The sequence below is a fragment of the Myotis brandtii genome, unplaced genomic scaffold, assembly GCF_000412655.1.
Source record: "Myotis brandtii unplaced genomic scaffold, ASM41265v1 scaffold69, whole genome shotgun sequence".
NCBI lineage: Eukaryota > Metazoa > Chordata > Mammalia > Chiroptera > Vespertilionidae > Myotis > Myotis brandtii.
This window is the reverse complement of record NW_005370700.1, coordinates 1,117,510-1,140,005: the sequence shown is the minus strand read 5'-3', so window position 1 is coordinate 1,140,005 and position 22,496 is coordinate 1,117,510. Positions and strand designations below refer to the sequence as shown.

Here is a 22,496-nt window from a genome sequence, read left to right as displayed (position 1 = left end):
ATATCACTAGTTTAACGAGCACAGAAAGTTATAAAAAGCTACACCATTTCTGACCTGTTAAAATAGCATTTGATATTCTTATTTTAAAATAAAAATACCAAATCTTGGGAAGAATATGATGAAATAGGACCCCTCAAAGGCTGTTGGTGCTATTATAAATTGGCATTGTTCTTAAGTAAAAAGCAAACAAACAACAGTTCATACTCTCTGGCCCACCTATGCTACCGATTTATTTCCTTACAAAAACTATAAACTATGATTAGTTTCTTTTGTAAAATGTAGATGAATAAATATTCCTATGGGACTTTCTTTCTCTCTCTCTTGCTCTTTCTTTCTTTCTTTTTTTTTGTTAATCCTTAACTGAGGATACTTTTCCATTGAAAAAAAATTTTTGTTTTTAGAGAGAGTGCAAGGGTTGGGGAGAGACATAGAGAGAGAAACACTGATGTGAGAGAGACACATCAATTGGTTGCCTCCCACATGTGCCCCTGGCCGGGGATTGAGCCTGCAACTGCGGTACATGCTCTTGATCAAAATTGAACCCAGGACCCTTCAGTCCATGGGCCGATGCTCTATCCACTGAGCCAAACTGGCTAGGGCTTCATTTCTTTAGATAATCAATATCTTGTATGAAATCTGCATATCTGAATTAATATACTGAAACACCAGTAAAATGTCATCATAGTGTACATAATAAAACCATACTAAATCTGGATCTGCTAGTTTGGTCTCTGCAAATCGAACAGGGCTGAAAGGCATTTAGCTTTCTTTTATAGTGTGCTAAGGGATCATATAAACAAATTTCAGAGGAAAATTTTAACCAACTAAGGAAATTATTTTCAAATACTATAATAGCTTCTATTTGCATAAAAATAATTAAATGTTGATTACAAAATAAATCTTCTTTATTCATAAAATCAAGGGTGCATTATAAGTTAGAATTTAGGATTACTGTTACTATCTTTCTTTAAAGTAATAAACTGAATTTTTAAAAATATCCTATAATTCTGACTATTCACTAATATACATAGAGAACCCTCCAGGTTGCCTTAAAAAGATGACAACATGGACTGTTTTGCAAAACTGTTTTGACACTGAAAATGTTCTAAGTGAAATTATTAGACTGTGCTGCTTCAGGTTATATCTGTGGAATGTTTTTGCAAAGGTAAATGTACTTTCTGATGTTAAAAAATATATTTCTTAATACATTCATTAGTAAGGCCACTCTCACTAGGGGTAAATTTTTACTTTTTAGATTTTCTTATAATAAATTAAATGTACTTAGGATAATCTGTTTTGGTGTCTTTCGTGAGTATTAAATTGATGATTTAAAACACTATAATGCTTATCCCTAATGTTAGCTACATGGCTAACTCACTCTACATTATGAAGTACCTTTTCACTCAATATTCAACTTTAATTATCCTTTCTTAAGTTCTAATCCAGCAAACCAGATCTATGTTTAGATTTATTTGCAGTTTTTAATCTACTACACATTCCTTGGAATCTGTCTAGTGCTTTAGAACTTGGAGATCCTAAAAAGAAAAGGGCTTATTGATTATGAAGTGACTGTGTAGAATATACACAAGTTTCTGGATCCTGTCAAACATTACTTCCTAAGGCAACCGCTGGGTGTAATCTCTTAATGAAAGTTGTGTCACCCCAAAATGGTGGGTTAGAACAGAAATTATTTTATATTCTGATTTTTATCTAGACAAAAAACTGCATATTCCAATTCACATATACATTTATACATTGATAGATTCTGATGATAACTAAATTATTTATTTTACTGGAAGCTTGGTGCACAGATTCATGCACATTGAAAGGAAATCAATTAGAAGAAATATTTTAGAGGCCGGGGAGGGACTGCGGGAGGGCTCCAAGGCATCTCCAACCCATCTTGCCCAGTCCTGATTGGCCAGACCCCAGCAGCAAGCTAACCTACCGGTCGGAGCGTCTACCCCCTGGTGTCAGTGTGCATCATAGCGACTGGTCGAATAAATGGTTGGACACTTAGCACATTAGGCTTTTATATATAGAAGATAATTTCACCAATAAAGGGAAAAAAGATGAAGAGTTTTAAGGTTTCATTATATTTATCACTCTTGAGTAAGAATATGCTGATAGCCTTCAAGCTTTATTTCAGAGTTCAAAGTTCTAAGTCTGAAAGCAAGCCCATCTGAAGATCTTATTAGGTAACTGGTAGAAATGTCTACATTGATTATACGTATTACATCTTCATTGCTGTGCCCAGACCTGTTTGTGCAAAGAGAAATGAAAAGATAGGAGGTGTGGGGGCCTTGGTCAGAGGAAGTCTAGCACCCAGTGGATCATCTGCTATATGGGGAATAGAAGAACTCCTGGGATCTAGGTCATTTAGGATGTTAGGGTCTACTATGAGAACATTTCTCTAATTCTGAACTAGGACACCTAAATTTCCCCCAAAATGAACCCAAGTCTTGGACCCAAAATGCCTTTACAAAATCATCTAATGTGGAAAGAATCCATTGACATCACAATGGTAAATCCCTAGGTTTAGTCTAATTGAAACCAGATCCTATATTTGGGCCAAACTATGAGTGGTGGTTATTCGATTTGCCTATATTTGACGTTTGTTATAATGTGCACATTTCTCATCCTCATAAGGATTTAAGTATGGATGAAATAAAATTCAAAAGCAAGTGGAGAATATTTTTCTTCTAAGTAGATGGGAAGATACATGTCACTGTTTTCACTGAGTTCAAGAGAACGCTTCAGGACCTACCACAAATTAGACTGCTAGTATTTCTTTCTTCTGTAAAAAAATTTCAATCTTAAATAAAAATGCATTCTTTAACTTTTGGGAAAATATTCTAAAAGTCTTCTGAATCAAAAGGACTATTTGGACTGTGATGTATGTAACAGTAAAAATAAAATATTAAATTCAAAGAAGAATGAATAAATCAAAGCCTAAGTTAAAGTACATGAAAGAAATGCAACCAAAACTAAAATTCTTCTCAGTCATTGTTTGAGACTTAAAACACCTCCATAATCAATCGGAATTTTCTAATACTAAAATAAAACATTTTAGCCACTTCAGGAAATAAACAGAAAGACAATAGGTAATACTATGAAAACAATAAGAAAAAGAAAATTAAAGGTTATGGTTCAAGTCATATACAGTTCTTATTACAGAAAATACTTACAACTTATTCCTCAAGATTTATACAACATTGTTCATTTCTAAGAGGTTAAATGCTCATAGAGAAATGCCAACATTTAAAACTTGCTACTCTAAATGAAAATGTAAAAAAGTTTGTACCCTGTGCTTAGAAGGAGGTAGGCTGACATCGATGAGACAAGTATACTAAACAACCGCTCCAAGAGGTTCCTGGGACTCAGCAGGGGCACCAAGAAGGAGGAGGCTGCAATGAAACACAGGGGCGTGTCAGCAAGAGGCACATGACATGTGAGTTTAGAAGCACGAAATAATCTATAATCACATATGACCTTATTGTTTGTGTGACCTTTACAATGAGGCTATATTTGCCCTAATCATTTCAGTGAGAAGTTTGAAATTTCATATTTCTAATTAAAATTATATCTTATTGTTTTAACCAACTTTTGGCTCAGATTTTCTCAATTTATAGTCAGCTTCACTCACTGTAATATTAACCCTTAAATGAATAACTTATGTTCTATAAATAATAAAATATATTATTCAAGATTCAGCAACTCTTCTCCTAACTAGGCATTTAGTGAAAAGACCACTTATTCCCCCTCCTCCTCCAAGTTTTCCCACTGCAAAATATTCTTTGAGAGTTGTAGTGTGCTCCTTCAGACATTAGAGAGAGGAGAAAGGACTTCACTGTGTATAAGAGAAGTAATCTTTCCCCACAGCATAAGAAAGCAATTACTTCAATGGGAGGACAGATAAAAAGAGAAGGGGAATGGAAATGTACATAACTGTAATCCCTCTAGTTAGGATGGCGATATGCCTGGAGTTCAATACTCCAGAGTATGGAGAGAGATGACCTGCGATAGAACCCTGGCAGAAACACTTATTAAGTGTTAACCATGGGGCATGTGAGCAGAATTTCCATCTGTCAAGTAGAGATAACATAAAAAGTGGTGAGGTTTGAATACAATTCACCTGTAAAACACTTCCTGAGCATAGTGTCTTGGATACAGTAGGTGCTTAATAACTGTTAGCTGCTATTGTTATCACTGGTCAATATGTACTGAGTTCAAAGTCAAGTCACTGCAAAATTTAAGACCATGCAAGTTATATTTATAATACTTTTGGACAAATAGCTTCTAATTTTTTTTCAGATGTGTGGTTCTAATAAGGTTATCATCACCTGATACATATTTTAAGAAGGGTGGATTCTTAAGAGTGCTGAGAGCCTTTTGGTAAATGCAGTAGGAGGGTTAGGTCTAGAAAATCATTTTGAAGCCATCATGACAAAGACTATATCAGGATGCTAAATCTAGGGAGAAATTTTGATGACAAGGATATTTGATGGTCTCAGAGTGTCACAGATGCCTTATTATTCATAAGGGAGGGGGAAACCATAAAAGATACTGTTTTTTCTTCTGGCTGCACTTAGGTTTTTATCAGATATGAATAAATGTACAGCCTTATTATCATGTCATAAATAGTCTATCAAGTAATTCTTGTTAATACATGAATGTTCATAAAAGTTCTAATTTTTTTTGTCAAATGCCAGCAAGCGATAAAAATAATAGCTGGTTATTATTATTGTCCTGCAACAAAATTATGTCTTTTAGTAATAATATAGATGAAAATTGACCATTTTAAACTATGATGATGTAAAGTTACCTCATGTAGTTTGATTGACCTCTTACCTAATATTATCCAGCTAACCACCTGATTAATAAGAGGAAGTCCTTGTTTCTTAAGTAGGCTATTATGGGTGCTATACACAGCCCACATGGAAAGCACTGTGCTCAGCATCTGAAAACAAATAAAACACACGGAAATGAAGAGAAGGTGGTGAGAGACTAATTTATATAAGAACACTTCACAAAGTGCTTGAACAAGTGGAATCTGGCCAAACTGCTACTGAAATTGGACCAGGTCACCTTCTTGTGGCCAGGGCTGAGTTAGAACTCTTACACTAAGCAAAGGTCATCCTTGACAAGCATGAGATGAGGCATTTTACACCTGCAAGAGTATTTTGGCATACATTATCACACTCTTTCTACCTAGAAGTATTCATTAACCTTGAAGTTCACCTAAATCATGGAAATGCAGAGGGTGAAGTGCATAGAATTTAGTGTAGGTGGTTGTGTCTCCCACCTCTGGCTCTTACCCATAGTCCTATCCACTTATTCATTCAACATGTACTTGTGGCCTGAGTATTCACTTGTTACTGGGACTATAAAGAGGACAATATTCTTCAGGGAATAAACATAAACTAGTTGGTAAACTACAGCTTAGAGGCCTGAGGCCTGTATTTAGAAATACTATATTATTGGATCACAGTCATTCCCATTCATTTACGTGTTTCCTATAGCTCCCTTTGCACTGCAGAGGTAGAGATGAAAATTTACAACAGACTCTCCATGGCCCTAAAGCAGCCGTGGGCAAACTACGGCCCGTTTGAAATGAATAAAACTAAAAAAAAAAAAAAAAAAGACCGTACCCTTTTATGTAATGATGTTTACTTTGAATTTATATTAGTTCACACAAACACTCCATCCATGCTTTTGTTCCGGCCCTCCGGTCCAGTTTAAGAACCCATTGTGGCCCTCGAGTCAAAAAGTTTGCCCACCCCTGCCCTAAAGCCTAAAATCTTTACAATCTGGCTCTTTAGAGAAATGTTTGCTGACACCTGAACTAGTGGACCAATTGCCACTATAAGAAGTTATCAGCTAATTTATGGCTGTGGACGAAGTAAATGCTCTTAGAGATCAGATTAGCATCCTTACCACCAAATCCTAGATCTATATTTAAGTTACTTATATTTTTAGTGAAGGAAGAACAACAAAAGTGTTATCAATGAAGCTATGACACAATCCTAGGATCCTTTCAATTCTAAGACATTTTTTTCATTTCAGATACGTAGCTTGGAATCAATGAAAAATATGGCAAACAGTTCAGGAATTGATGAAAATTAGTAAAGTTAATGTAAAGAGGAATTTTGTAACAGATTTACCTTATTCTTAGGAAAGACTTATGAATGGATGCTAAATCTAGGGAGAAATTTTGATGAGAAAGAATTTCTAACAAAGTCTGTTAGAATTTTCACGTGATAGTCTTTGCTCCTCTAGAGTAAGATTCAGAAACATTCACTTCTGCCAAAGTACTCAGTATTACTGGTGAATTCCGTCAAATCTGCTACGGGCTTTAGAGAAAAGCCAGTCAGTGTACTATTTAAAATGAAAGATACACTCCAATGGTTGATAGGAGCCTTGACAAAATGTTTCTTCTTTTGTTATGTGTTCTCTGTTGTTCTTCAAGAATGACATCTTTGAAGGGTTGCATATATTTTTATTTCAGAGTGTTTTTGGAAATACTTTCCATCATCCCAGCTTTGTTCTGAGTACATTTTTTGAGTAAACTCATGTTTTTTTGGTCAGTGTTCTAGATGTATATTTTAATTTTTGTATTGTTTAAAAGGAAAAAAATGTGGTTTTCACTATCTACAAAAATGCTTCATTTTACAGAATGATATTATAATCTCTTATTTTCACAACACTATTAGAGATTATCTCTATAGATTAAAAACAGACTAAAGTTCTATTACTAAAAATCACACATGCAGTAAGCAACATAACTGAAAATTAACTCAATTTTGAAACATCAAGTTCATAGTTCTTTATACCACACCAATGCCACCAACCAAGGTGAAGTTTATTTTCTCCTAGGATGTCCACTGAAGCCTTAAATTGTCTATCCTATATAATAATCCTATCTAATAAAAGAGTAATAAGCAAATTGACCATCACTCCAACACACAGGATGGCCGCCCCCATGTGGTCACAAGATGGCCGGCTGGGAAGGGCAGTTGGGAGCGACCAGGCCTGAAAGGGAGGGAAGTTGGGGGGGACCAGGCCGGCAGGGAAGGGCAGTTAGGGGCAATCGGGCTGGCAGGGGAGGGAAGTTAGGGGTGACTGGGCCAGCAGGGGAGGGCAGTTGGGGGTGACCAGGCCTGCAGGGGAGCAGTTAGGCATCGATCAGGCTGGCAGGACAGTGGTTAGGGGGTGATCAGGCTAGCAGGCAGAAGTGGTCAGGGGCAACCAGGCAGGCGAGCGGTTGGGAGCCAGCAGTCCTGGATTGTGAGAGGGATCCCAGATTGGAGAGGGTGCAGGCTGGGCTGAGGGACACACACACCACCCCCGTGCATGAATTTCATGCACCGGGCCTCTAGTTCTTCATATAAGCATACTCAGAGGCTGCCTTCACTTCAAATGAGGACAACGAAGAATCTCAGTCTAGAGGCCTTTTCAGGTCAACTTTTTGGTCAGTACAGATGCCTCTTATGCCTCCTTAACCTGCTCTCAGGCATCTCTGAGCTGCCTTCTGTTGACCTCTTTGCTATTTCACACCTTTTAGAAAATGTATTTCCATGTGATATCTTAAACAGAAAACTCTCTTCTTAGCTGGTAGGTATTGGATAACTTAACCATGATGACATCTTAAGAGCAACGTAATTAAACACAACTGTAAGATACTTTTTGGTATATCATTAGTAATAAGACAGTGTGACAATCTGTAACTAACCTGTAATAGATGTAACAATAGCTTGTCATTTACAAAACTATCTTTTGTTTTTATGAGAGATGTTACAACAAACAGGGACAGCAGAAGGACCAGCAGGCCTGCACCCATTCTGTTTGAAAACACAATTCACAATTTCAAATTTTCTTAAGATGCTGATTGAACACAGAACATATGAAAATATTAGACATTCTAGTGGTTCTCAACCTTCCTAACGCCGCGACCCTTTAATACAGTTCCTCGTGTTGTGGTGACCCCCAATCATAAATTTTCGTTGCTACCTCATAACTGTAATTTTGCTACTGTTATGAATTGTAATGTAAATATCTGATAGGCAGGAGGTATTTTCATTTTTCTCGACCCACAGGTTGAGAACCACTGTATGGAGAACGTCTGAGTCATTTGGTTTAATCAAGATGAAGTAGCAAAATAGATACACAAACTTTAAAATTAACACATACTTAAAAATATTGTTTAGTTAACTTTCCCTCAATTAAAAAAGACATACTCTCATCTATTAAAAATTAGGTTAAAATGCTAAAAATATTATTTATACAGAGTTCTACAGAAAGTAACAAAGATGATTACATAATTAGAAAAGAGATGAAATGTTACATAAAATAATGATTATTAAGCTTGTCAAGCACATGCATAAATACACACATACAGAGCCAATAGATTACTTGATACTAATTTAAAAGTAAAGTTAAAAGCAAAGGTAACCAATTATTTCATGGATTTATTTAGGACATATTGAAAATAAATAAATATAATAGTAGCATGGAGAATTCAAGAAAGGTATATAGAATTTTCTAACAGTCAAAATGATTAAAATGAGAAAGTTGTCAAAGTATAGCTTCTTTCCATGGAGATCTGTACATTCAGGTTAGAATAGAAATTTAATTTTTTTAAGATTTAAAGTGTGGACATGCTCACAGGCAAAGACAGAGATGACATCAATGGCTTTTAAACCTTTTTGTTTTGGCAAGAGAAGGCTTTTTCATTGAAAGCTTTTCCAGACTCTCCAGTATACAAAGATACAGAAAGCTTCTGGACTTTTTTTTGGGGGGGTGGGGGATGGAAATGGGGGAGTGGTATTTTAAGTTATCACTGTTTGGTACAATGTCATTTTTGTGAAGGCCCAAAGGCAGCGCAGGGAGCTTTAATGACTCCTAGAGTCATTAATATTTTAACAACTAGTTTGTTTGTGTAATTTTAAACTTATGATCAAGATTAGGTTCATATTTCATAATGTCAAGAAAAATAATTGTATTGGAAAGAAAGAAAGTTAAAAAATATTGTTCATACACTAGAAAGATATCTGGCTTTCGTCCTACAACAGGCATCAGTGGGAACACTGCCAGGAGCAAACAGAAGAAAATCCAACTCAGTGAGATGCTCTAAAACAAATTAAAAAAAGTTATTTTTAGGCAAATACAGTAGAGAAAACAGTCTTCAATATTTCACAGACTATATGGCTGTGAATCAAAGAGAAAATTCAAAGCCTTATATCTGTTTACAAAATAATGGAGTTACTGTCTGTAAAGTTTCAGTTATGTAATAGGTAGTATATAGGTATAATATGAGCATCCTAATAATAGACAAACATGGTAAATGACCGTACCTTCGCTACACCTCCCATTGGCTAATCAGCGCGATATGCAAATTAACCTCCAACAAAGATGGTGGCTAATTTGCATATACTAGCTGGGAGCGAAGACTGAAGACACTGTAGAAGGAAGCCAAGCAACGGAGCCGAGGTAGCAGAGACGGGCAGCGGCAGAGACAGGTGGGGTAGGAGCCGCAGAGAAGGGCGGGGTAGGAGCCACAGAGAAGGGCGGGGTAGGAGCCTCAGAGAAGGACGGGGTAGGAGCCGCAGAGAAGGGCGGGGTAGAAGCCGCAGAGACGAGAGCGAAGCCCTATTCTTGCAGGAATCATCCTGCAACGGGCCTCTAGTTATCTCATAATTCTCACAATAAGCTGGGAGATAGGTTATATTATTCACAGAGTTTCAGATAGGAAACTGACCTCAGAAATGTTAAAGTATAAGTAGTATCAACCTATGATTAGTAAATGAAACAGACAGGACTTTAACCTGGGCCTGAAATTTCAAGGCAAGTGCTTCCTTCAATTTACATTATACTGTATATTGATTATATCTGTAAGCAATTTGGCCAGCAATCATAATCAAATGATTGAGCCCAGGAGGGAAATGAACAAAAACACCTTTGTAATTAGATTATGACAAAAATGATCGAGAATCCCATTGAAGAATTTTGCTAGTTCTTAGAGGCTGGAAAGAAGATATTTCTATCTTCTTACTACCTCCATCAAAAAGTAGCAAAATGGCCCTCGCTGGTTTGGCTCAGTGGATAGAGCAGACTGAAGGGTCCCAGGTTCCATTCCGGTCAAGGGCACATGCCTGAGTTGTGGGCTTGATCCCCAGTAGGGGGCGTGCAGGAGACAGTCAATCAATGATTCTCTCTCATCATTGATGTATCTATCTCTCTCTCCCTCTCCCTTCCTCTCTGAAATCAATAAAAATACATACAGTATATATAAAAGTATCATTTTAGCCATTTGGTTTGGCTCAGTGGATAGAGCGTCAGCCTATGGACCAAAAGGTCTTGGGTTCCAACCTGGTCAAGAGCATGTACCTCGGTTGCAGGCTCCTCCCTGGCCCAGGCCCTGTGTTTCTCTCAGGTTGATATTTATGCCTTTTCCTCTCTCTTCCACTCTCTCTCTCTAAAAAAAAAAAAAAAAAAAAAATCAATGGAAAAATACCCTCAGGTGAGGATTACAAAAAAAAAGTATCAAAATGGAAATGAGCGTATTTCTTGTAGAAGCACATTATAATTCTCTATCTAGTTGAAGGAAGAAACTTAGGAATAATTATATTTTAAAATAATCCATCATGAACATATGCTTCTCCAGAAAAGATCGGAGGTGGCACAGGGCTGGGAGGGAGGTGACAGCTGTGATCTAAGTTCAGAGAGCGATCCTCTAGCCACTGCTCTGGGCAGTTCCTTGGCTGTTCAATCATTCAGATACTTGGGGCTAAAGCAATCTAGCAAGCATTTCAGAGAAGGACACAGCTCCTCTGCTCCTTGAGTATTTCAGTCGTCATATGACAGGCTCATTTTGATATGAAAATCTATGCAATCACTGAAACCTTAAAGCAACCTCCATCCTCCAGTCAAAAGGACCAGACTTTTCATGTAGAAACATGTTCCATCCTTTTCTTTAAAAATGAACAGTTCCCCAAGTTAAACACATGTCAAACCCAGTAACTACTAACTGACAAGTGTCAAAAAGAGTACGTATACCTTTGCTCGTGTCCACAGCTGAGTGGTAAATGGCCAACCCGCAAATACAATAAGTCCAGCAGTAAGCATATAGCGGTAGAAAAAACTGAGAACCTAGTAACACGTTCCAAAGAAGAAATAAAAAGTGAGGTCATTTTAAAGCAGTTACATAAATGTGAAAGAGATGACTATGCTGTAATGTGGTAAATTACTTACTAATACTTCAATTCCCAAGGCAAGTGCTAACAGGTATCCAACAAAATGACGCGAGGGGAAGGTCAACAGTGATGTGACAAGGTCTTGAATAACTTGGTATCTGTTTAGCAAGATTTTTTATAAAAAGATTATCTATATTGAATTGAAAATTAGGCCATATTTAGTAAAAAATAAAAACTTTGTACAAAGCTATAAATCAGGAAATATGTAATTCACAAATTATTTTAAAATGAAGAGAATCTCTAATAGATTTGTTTCAATGGCTTTACTGACCTAAATCTTTTTTTGAAACCTAGAAGTATTTCAGTAAAAATTGTAATTTCTGAATTATTTTGATAATAATCACAAAAAAATTGCTTGTTTTAAAAAATACTGATGACAATAAATGAGTCTTATTTGATCATAGTTTAACCATACCCATCTATAATAATAAAAGCATAAAATGCTAATTAGACTGGACAGCCAAACGACCTTCTGAATGTCCTTCCAGACCACCTTCCAGACAAAGCCAGGGCTGCAAGGGCCAAGGCAAGCCGCCGCAGCTGCGAGGGCCGAGCCCCTTGCACGAATTTCGTGCATCGGGCCTCTAGAACAGTGGTCGGCAAACTGCGGCTCGGCAAACCACGGCTCGTGAGCCACATGCGGCTCTTTGGCCCCTTGAGTGTGGCTCTTCCACAGAATACCAACTTCTGCACATGGGCCACGAAGTTTCAATCGCACTGTACGTGTGCATGTGGCTCACGAGCCACGGTTTGCCGACCACGGCTCTAGACTATATAATAAAAGCCTAAGTGACCATTATGGTAGAACGACCAGAATGACCGGTTGCTATGATGCGCACTGACCACCAGGGGGCAGACGCTCAATGCAGGAGCTGCCCCCTGGTGGTCAGTGTGCTCCCACAGGGGGAGTGCCTCTCACCTAGAAGCCGGGTTCACAGCTGGCGAGCGCAGTGGAGGTGACGGGAGCCTCTCCTGTCTCCGTGGCAGCGCCAAGGAGCAGCGAGCAGGTGGGTAGTAAAGAGCGAGGGATCCCAGATTGCAAGAGGGATGTCTGCCTGCCAGCTTAGACCCCGGGGGGATCGGGCCTAAGCCAGCAGGTGGACATCCCCTGAGGGGTCCTGGACTAAGAGAGGGCACAGGCCAGGCTGAGGGGACCCCCACCCCCTCGAGTGCATGGATTTCATGCACTGGGCCTCTAGTGTTTATATAATTACAGATATAATATCAGAAATAAAACACAGTGAACCCAAGTGAATAAAAACTGAAAGATAATTTTTAATTCACTAAGGTTAATCTTATTTTGAAATCTCAACTGTCTTAATGAAATAAAGGTAGGTTTTTCTTATCTAGTTAGAGTAAATCTTAATTGTACTTTTTACTGAGCTAAATAACCTTTTCTAAACCCATTTTAAGATGTCACTAATTATATAGTAATTATAATTAAATATTAATTCATAGCCATTTAAAATGTATTACATACTTGAGTACTTTTTGATATTTAATTACTGGAATTTTTTTTTAGCATTTGTAGTGCATTATTAAGTAAGTAATTACAAAATGTCAGTATCACTTGATTTATGACCTTTTTGCTGATTTAAAACAAGGGCTACATAATGTTATCAAAACTATTAAGATGCCAAGTAGGGGAAAAAAAGCTAACACCAGGCAAAAGAAGAATGTTTCTTTTGTTCATAACAGTGAATAAGCACAGAGAGACAAGAGATGATTTTATAAAATCATCTGGAAGATTTTTTTCTAGTGTCATTTACTCTTTAAAAATTTTTAGAACAAAAGGTTTTACCCTTGCAAAACCCTTTGGGGTTTGGGAGTAGAACAGAATTTTCTGCAAGGTTAAAACCTTTCATTCTAAAAATTTTAAAAGAGTAAATGACACTAGAAAAAAAAATCTGAGTTACATATGTATATCCAGAAACCCCATTTCTTTCAAATGAAGTAGTAACAGTATATTCTTTTGTCAGTGTCATTTTACCTTATATTTTTAAATGTTGACATTTTAAACTTAATTTTTATTGACTATTGACTTAAGATAGAGAGAAAGGGAGAGGGAGAGAGAAACATCCATCGGTTGCCCCCTGTACATGCCTCCGACTGGGGATAAAATGCTCAACCTGGGTATGTGCCCATATGGGAAACAAACCCGAGACCCTTCAGTGCACAGGACGAACTCCAACCAACTGAGCCACACTGGCCAGGGCTAATTTTTATATTTTCAACATTTTAATATTTTTAATACTAAATGTTTTTAAAGGATGGAAGAGGTGGTCAAAGCTGGAGTTAACAAAAATTAGAACAAGAATACACATTGTGTCAGGACAGACATGCTGCCTAACCCTGAAAATACTCTTATTCTGGGCTCTCATTCCCTGCTCAGCTTGTGGGGTCTGGTTTGTTCTGAGGATGCTTAGATGCCTGATACTAAGTTTAAATTCTAGGTTATTGTGCATATATAGATGTCAACAAACTCTGAGGCCTGTGAACATAAACCAGACTAACGTATTAGTGGTTTTATTTTAAAGGACTTGAAACTTGCCTGAGCTCTGATGTTTTCTACAATGTAAGAACCCATTTAAGTACAACTTGTGAGGAGGCATTTTAGAACCACAGCATATGTGAATAATATCCACTAATCTTGTATGCACACTTTAATAGATTTTATTTAATTACAAAGTTTCATTGATCCAGGTTTACTTGATAGCTAAGAAAGGAGGGGCAAAATGCATGGGAAAAAAGTGCAAATTTTTTTTATGAAACATGAAGAGACACTAGAAATTGAGATATACAAGACAAGTTCAAAGTATGGGTTACTCCAGGCATAGCACAGTCAACATAGTACAGTCATTTTATTTTTACTCCATATTTTTTTCATAAAAGATACACAAAGAAGGCAACAAGGACAATGCTTCCCTAAGGTAATAAAGATGAAGAAAGACAGAAAGACAGAAAAGAAAGAAAGAAAGAAAAGAAAGAAAGAAAGGAAGGAAGGAAGGAAGGAAGAAAGACAGAAAGACAGAAAGACAGAAAGACAGAAAAGAAAGAAAGAAAGAAAGAAAGAAAGAAAGAAAGAAAGAAAGAAAGAAAGCCCGCTCTAGCCAGGTTGGAACATTGTCCCAACACGCTAAGGTTGTAGGTTCGATCCCTGATCAGAGCACATAAAAGAATCAACCAATGAATGTATAAATAAGTGGAACAACAACACGATATTTCTCTCTCCTCCCTTCCTCTCTAAAATTAATTTTTTTAAAAGGTAAAACAAAAAGGATACTTATATGCAACATTTATGCTGTCATAAATGAAGTGAGAGGGTTTGGAGATTTGAGAGTATTATAAATATGGTTGATGACTATGCTACAGAAATCTAATGCATTTTAAATACAGATTTATCTGACAGTGAAGTGAAAAACAAGACAGCAAAATATGTTACTTACTCTCTTAGAACCGCATACCATATAGGCACTGGCAACAAGCAATACACATAATAAGTCCAGGGACAGGCTTGAATCAGCAGAAAAAATGCCATTAAAATGCCAATAGTCACAAAACTACACAGCAGGAGATGGCTTGGTTTCTGAAAATCAAACAAAACATTGAAACACTTCGAAACTCATACTAACTGATTGATAGGTTTTTAAGAGATTTTATAAAGTGAAGAAAATGTATTTCTTTCAATGGTTCTACAACTAGATGATTAATCTAAGAAATGCATTTTTCTGTCCTCGGAGAAGCCCAGTACAGAAGAAAAAACTGGATAGCATGGAATGGGTGCAATAAAGCACTTCTCAATTTAAAAGTGACTATGTTCCTAATGTTTGTTTGCAAATAAGTTGCTCAGAACTCAGACATATTTCTCCTTACTAATAATTTAATAAATGCTGACTGAGTTCCGTGACTAGCTCATAAAAGCCCATTTAATCCACAATAAACTGTGGGACCTAATCTTTATTTCGAACAATGCTCCTATCTATTCAAATTCCAACTTGACATGCTGTTCACGCTTCTCTCTCCATTGCCCATCCACAGTGGGTTCATTCAGTCATTTCTCCATTCCAACCACCTGCCAAACAAGGAGTTCCTCAATGTAAAGTCACCATGGATGGCCCATGGGTGTTATCACTGGCTCACTGTATGACTATGAGTATGAGCAAAGTACAAAACTTTTCCAAGACTTAATTTCACCCCATCTATAAAATGGGAACAATAATTCCATATCTACTTATCAAGGTTGGTAATGCTTACATAAGATTGTGTAAAGAGCTTAACAAAATGCCCAGTTTGTCAACTCAATCCCCAGTGTGGGCACATGCAAGAGGCAGCCGGTCAATGATTCTCTCTCATCATTGATGTTTCTATCTCTCTCTCCCTCTCCCTTCCTCTTTGAAATCAATAAAAATATATTTAAAAAATAAATAAAAGACAAGAGTTAGCTTAGTACAACTTGCACAATGTATGAACTCACTATAGTTGCGTTTATTCAGTTTCTTTGCTCAGTCTTTGTGATTTTACACCAACATCTAAATTGTCATGATATTTTCTAAACATACCTTAACTTCTTTACTAACACCTCTGGTAAGGCTGGAATGAGATTTGATAATCAACAAAGAAGCATAAGATGTCCATCCCACAAAACCAAGCAGAACATTGATGCCCAAAAAGAATCTGTCATAAGTGTGATAATAGGTCAATCCTTCCAATGAGAGATGAATCAGCTCCATGCAAAGGAAGACCTAGGGAGAGAGAAAAATGTAACTTGCCACATGGGATGAATATAAAACCTAAGTTTCAAAGGAAGAAAAATTACTAAAATCAGAGTAACTATAGACAATCAAAAATAGATTTTAATTGTTCAAGGATCTTCTTTGCAAAGTACAAGAAAAATTCTTGAATAAAATGAATTTTTAAATATTGATAAGAAAGAGCACCTTACTAGGTAAATGTGTAGAGATTTAAAATGTTTCATTTTGTAGAAATTATTTTCAGGTGACAGATTAAAGAGAAATAAAGGCTCTCTAATATAGGTCCCAAATAATGAACATGCCCACCTGCATATTATTTTTTATTTTCTCATATTAGATTACCAAAATCAGTCATAAAACATCATTAAAATAAGATGAATATTTCAGAGGAGAAAAATAAGCACTAGGTATGCATGGTATTACATAGGCAATTTTAGAAACTAAAAATAGAATTCTTTCCTACTTTAAAACTATATGACCATTTAACAAAGAGAAAATTAATGAAAAGCATAGTGTGGTAGGAGCTGCGAGAAGTCAGAGCTTCTATATGAATCAGTAGACTTCTGATAATGTGTTGATAATTCTAAATGTACAAATATATGACATTCTAAAATGCTATGCATAAGTAAGGTAACAGAAACTTGGATTATATGTTTTCATTATAGAAAATAGCAACTGTTCATTTCCAAATGCTAACCCCAAAACATCTACCCATAATTCCATCTGAAATAAGAGAAGTATGTCCAGGGCTAAAGCAGCTACTTATGAAAGTCAGCCCTTCCTTGAGGGTTCAGGAAAGCTCCCTGGCCTGCCCACCTTGCTCTCCATTGCCACATTGTGCCCTTCTCCACACCCAAAATGGTGATTAGCTATTTATATATACACTAGAGGCCGAGTACACGAATTCGTGCACCAGTGGGGTCCCTCATCCTGGCCTGAGTCCTCTTGCAATCCGGGACGCCTCGGGGGATGTCGGACTGCCAGTTTTGACATCCCCTGAGGGATGTAGTAGTGTGTGAAGCGGTAGATGGCCAGGGAGGAGCCCAAGCCCGGGCCGGGCCGGGCGCTGCACCACTCCTGCTCAGTAGCGCTGCCGCAGAGGCAGGAGAGGCTTGTGCTGCTGCAGCTGCACTTGCCAGCCCTGAACCCAGCATCTGGTGCCCATTGGTCAGCTGAGTGGTGCTCCCACTGTGGGAGCACACTGACCATGAGGGGGCAGCTCCCACGTTGAGCATCTGCCCCCTGGTGGTCAGTGTGCATCATAGCAACTGGTCTTTTGGTCGTTCAGGCTTTTATATATATAGAAGACCTGCATACTTACTGCTTCATCATAATTTTCCTGTTTTATATAAGATCTTGCTTTTCTTAAAATGTCAAGCTGTTTAGAATCAGAAAGCAACCTGCAAGAGAAAAAAAAAGGTTAGGTTTAAAATGTTTCTTCATTTCAATTATATTTTTTCTTTTTCTTTTCATTTCTTGCTTAAATGAAAATTAAAGTTTGGTGAAAATTGAGAAAATAAAAAAAAGAAAGGAAGACATTAACCTTGAGCTAAATTGTACTATTACAGGTTATCAGAATTCCTCCAAGAAATAGCTTATAGTTAAATTTGGTTTTCAATTGCCAAACTACACTTATAACAGTCAGATAATACATCATTTTGAAGAAGTGTAATACTCCAGCTAACAAAGAAATTCTGACTAAATGTGCGTAATTAATGGCACAGCAATTTGAGTCCCATCACTCAGACCCCCAAGTGCTCAGCCTCCCGCTGCTCAGCCCCCCAGTGCTCATGGCAGAAACAACAGACTAGGCAGAGCCATCCTGGTGCTTTGTGCCTGAGTCAAACAGCCCAAGAACTGCCTATCAAAGAGCCCCAGGCACAGCCTAACCAACAATCGAATTTAGTAAACACTTTGAACCTATTTGCCATTCTTTTCCTATACCATATATCTTTTTGTTCCCCCTATCTTTTATTTCTCTTTCTATCCCTGTCCTTATTTTACCATAAGAGAAATACTGCTAATACTGCACAAACTGAGAAAATCTATAGCTAAAGACATTAAGTTTATGGAATGTAGAAACTGAGGAAATATAATTAGAATTCAATTACCTTACTGAAATAAATATATTTAAACACAAAATTGAACATATACTGCTTAACTATATCTCCTATACTCCTAAACTGAATACTTTCACATTTAAGAAGTGCAAACAAAGTTATTTAAAGACATATCAGGTTAGATCATAAAACTGATATTTTTCTACTAGTGGTCCAGTGCACAAATTTGTGCACATTGAAAGGAAATTAATTAGAAGAAATATTTTATTTTTTTAAATATATTTTTATTGATTTTAGAGAAAGGGAGAGAGAAATATCGATGAGAGAGATACAGAGATTGGCTGTCTCCTGCACACCTCCCACTAGGGATCAAGCCTGAAACCTGGGCATGTGCCCTGACCAGGAATTGAACCAGCAACCTTTTGGTGCATGGGATGATGCTCAACCAACTGTTGCTTCCCTCCCGCCTCCGCAGCCCTGCTTTCTTCCCTCCTGTCTCCGCCGCCTTGCTTGCTTCTCCGCAGCTTTGCTCCCTTCTGCAGCACTTGGCTTCCTTCTACGTTGTCTTCAGTCTTCGCTCCATGCCTGCATATGCAAATTAACCGCCATCTTTGTTGGGTTAATTTGCATAGTCACTCTGATTGGCTGGTGCGTGTAGTGGAGGGATGGTCAATTTGCATGTTTCTCTTTTATTAGTGTGGCTAAATAAACTTGCTTAATTAGACCTGCTTTCTGATTTAGCTAAACTTTTTCCAGCCCAGTGAAGCACCCCAACTTCTCTTTCAGGTAATTGTCAGCAACATAGCAGTAAATATCAACACAAAGCAGATTATTATTGTAGATTATGCAGGGAGAACAAAGGGTAAAATATTTAACTGCAGCAGTGTTTGACTATATTCTGAGCAGTGAGAAAACCTGACGTCATTTTCAAGGTCCACCATTTCTTCTTTTCAGTCGGGTCAAGTTTATAAGCTTTCTAAATCCCCGTTTTCCAGAAAATGAAAAGAAAATAGGATTCCACCGAGTCTCCCATCTACCTGCTCCAGGACTTCTGTGGGGATCAAATGAGATGAGGCATGGGAAAACGCTTCACAGACATTTGGTTAAAGTATAAAATGTTTGCACCTGGCTTTAAAGAAAGTCGTGTTCCTAGGCTGAAGAAACTCCAAGAAGACTAGTCACTAGAGAAAGGAAGCTGGGCATTGCTACGTGACGTCATTACCCGGCGCTCACAGCCACCGTTTCCAGGCTGGGCTGGGCTGTGGGCCGCATTTTGCACCATGGAGTCTAGGCAGCATCAGCTGCGATTTGGTGGCGGTTGCTCTGGGGTGGTGGCGGGGCCTGTGTCCCACTTGGAGGAAGCCAAGTGTTGTTTTGTGGGCACCAGGTCTGTTGTGCCATTTCTCTGTAAATGGCCAGTGCGCATCACCGAAGCTCCTGCGTTGAGCATCTGCCCCCTGGTGGTCAGTGTGCATTATAGCAACTGGTCGGACAGTTGGACACTTAGCATATTAGCCTTTTATATATATAGATTTCAATAGCTGCTAAATTAAATATTGGCACTTTCATATGGTGTGCCACAATATGATCACATATCTTCCTTCTATTTGGTTCTGGTAGTCTCTGAGATTGAAACTTATAGGAAGCAAATCTTTGAAGCAATGCTATTGATTTGGATGGGGTCACAGACTTCTTTCAGAATCTGAAACTCTGCCTAGAAAATGCATATAATCTGAAATCTTACATATAACTTCTGAAAATTCATAAACCCCAGCTCATTTACAAACCCTCTAGAGATCTCTAGAAACTTGTGCCTACACCCAGGCTCCCAGAGCTTTCCACTTAGGGGAACCCCACTGCTGTTTCAGACACCAGGAAAATTCACTGCCCCTGGACTCACTGGAATTTGGAGGAAAAAGGTACCAAAAAGCAGGAACACATGAAAGAAAAGTTACTTCAAAATGTTGCCACGACCTAGTTCTCTGTCATTCAGACACCACACATTTTGGGATATTTTCCTACAAGTTTTAGAAATGGAATTACTGGGTCAGGGGGCATATGCAGTCTTTGAAGGCCCCATCTAAGTTGAATTTCCCAAATTCTGATAAAACCCTTCTAATTGCTCTCCCTCTCCTTGATCTGATCCAATTGGCCTCCTGACATACCAAGTGTATCCTCTAACTTACATGAAATTGATGTGGGCATCTCATTGCCTACTTCATCAGTTCTAAACTCTCTGGACTCCTCATGACCAGCTCCTTCTATTCTACTTAATTTCCCATTCTCCCAAATGTACACCCTCAGCTATAAAGTGGTTAGACTTTTCATTCGTCACCAATCTTGTATTAACATCTGAGTTCTTGTTCATAAAGATCCTCCCTTTTCTGCTATCAATAGTCCAATCATCAACATCCTTTATGATCCACTCCAAACCTCACTTCACACCATTAGCACTTTAGTGTGATCTTATGAGCAAATTATTTCTCTTCAATTAAATTTTAACCTCCGTGTGGGCCATTAATTATTTACATTAATATCCACAATAATACTTAGCAAAGTGCTAAGCACATAAAATGCATCAATAAATCTTAATTGATTAAAATGCTATCAAAATATTGCAGACCTAAAAAAGGAAGAGAAATAGGAGAGTAATATACAGTGTCCTTCTTAAAACACCTGATTTGCTAAATTAAAGGATAAAAAGAAAGTTGGTCTAGAACTAAATTACTTCAGAGTCCTAAAAAGAATGAGAGAAAAAAATTTTAAAAGGGAAATATTTGTTACATTAATGAATTCTATTACATTGTATTATATATGAAGTACTTAGGTAAAGCAACCAGGGTCAAGCTAATTTATATTTCTCCTAAATGGACTATTTAAAAACCTTGGGACATACCAAAGGTTAGGAATATGTCTGGAATTCATCAATATGTTCTCTAACAACCTCACTGCTGCATTATGACATTAAAGATTCTTAGGAAAAACTTGTCCCCCAATATAATTTTCTTTTCATTTTCCGTAAGTTGAGAAGGGGTGCAAAATAAATCTTGGTATTGTATATTTTAAACATAAGGAAGTTTTGTGAAAAATGTACAGTCCAGAACATAAGGTACAATATATTAACATGTATGTAAAAAGACAAAACAAGTAACAGCAGCAGCATTAGGGGGCTTGGCAGGGGATTGATTCCGAGTGGATCAGAGGGATATCATCTATAAATTAAAATGAATAAAGGAATCTGAATGTGTCAGCATGGATAAATCTTGAAAATCAGAATGGGAAAAAGAATTGTAAAATTTGGTAGATTTCTAAAATAGGGATTCAATTATATTACATCGTTTTATATCTTAAAACAAAAGAAGATCTAAAGAAACATGGTAAAATGTTACCATTTGTTAAACATGGATTATAGGTACAAAGATTTTTGCTATATTCTCCATTTTCATCAGCATGTTTGAAGTACTTCAAAATTAAAATTTAAAATGTTAGCACCCTGGCAGTGTTGCTAAATGGTTAGAGTGTCGGGCCATGCACTGAAGGGTTTCGGGTTCGATTCCCGGTCAAGAGCACATACCTGGGTTTCGGGTTCACTCCCCACCCCTGGTCGGGGTGTGTGCATGAGGCAACCAGTCGATATGTCTCTCTCACATCAATGTTTCTCTCTCTCTCTCTCTCTCTCTCTCTCTCTCTCTCTCTCTCTCTCTCTCTCCTTCCCTTCCTCCCTCTCTCCCTTCCACTCTCTCTGCAAAGCAATGGAAAAAATAATCTCAGGTGAGGATTAAAAAAAATAAAAATAGGATTATCAAAAATCTTATCATTGATTATTTAGGATGAACTACTGTTTGGAGGACAAATCTCCTTAAATGCTGCCCTTTAAAGTATTATATCTTCTTATTAAGATTTTTATTACGAGACACAGCCCCTGACTGGGGAAAGGAGTTCCGCGGGATTCCTGGCACCAGGGGATTTGAGATTTGGATTCTGTAATTACGGAGGACTGAGCCTAAAGGGGGCAGCCTGAGGAGCTGACCAGATCATGCAGTGCCGGTAAGAGAGGAGCGTTTCCGCGGCCGGCCGGCGTTTGTTTGTTTCTTTGTTTTGACTGAACCCTGCTCATAGGACAGTTCGGATACAGACACTCACCTGTGCTGAAGAAAGGGGAAGGTGTGGACGAGTGGAATCTGGGGAGAGGCTGAGGAGAGAGGGGGGGCCGGGAGAGGTGGCAGCGAATTGAGTGCTGAGACACCCCTGGGCCCAGGACTGGGGCAGCCATTCTCTCCGGAGGGTGGAATTCCTTTCCCCACCCCCCAGGCAAAGAGCAGAGCCACACCCAGATTCTACCCTGTACGAGATAAAGGATTAAAATAATCTGATTAGTCCCTGGGAGTTACCAGGGTCTGGCCTATAGAGGAACTTTCAGTCCCACCAACAAC

The 22,496-nt window shown here is 37.9% G+C and overlaps 1 protein-coding gene across 3 annotated transcripts in view; it reads right to left on the bottom strand.

The window, feature by feature from the left end:
* PIGN (phosphatidylinositol glycan anchor biosynthesis, class N) overlaps positions 1–22,496 on the bottom strand; it is an 88,985-nt gene that overhangs the window by 29,684 nt on the left and 36,805 nt on the right. For 2 of the 3 annotated variants that reach the window (XM_005881792.2, XM_014529649.1), the window contains 9 exons: positions 17,325–17,403; positions 15,812–15,994; positions 14,699–14,838; positions 11,251–11,350; positions 11,056–11,148; positions 9,038–9,129; positions 7,733–7,841; positions 4,852–4,960; positions 3,305–3,407 (listed from right to left, as the gene is read on the bottom strand). In XM_005881792.2, coding sequence (XP_005881854.1) covers positions 3,305–3,407; positions 4,852–4,960; positions 7,733–7,841; positions 9,038–9,129; positions 11,056–11,148; positions 11,251–11,350; positions 14,699–14,838; positions 15,812–15,994; positions 17,325–17,403 — 1,008 coding nt within the window. The remainder of the gene's footprint in view (positions 1–3,304; positions 3,408–4,851; positions 4,961–7,732; positions 7,842–9,037; positions 9,130–11,055; positions 11,149–11,250; positions 11,351–14,698; positions 14,839–15,811; positions 15,995–17,324; positions 17,404–22,496) is intronic. The other variant, XM_005881793.2, reaches the window with a different exon arrangement.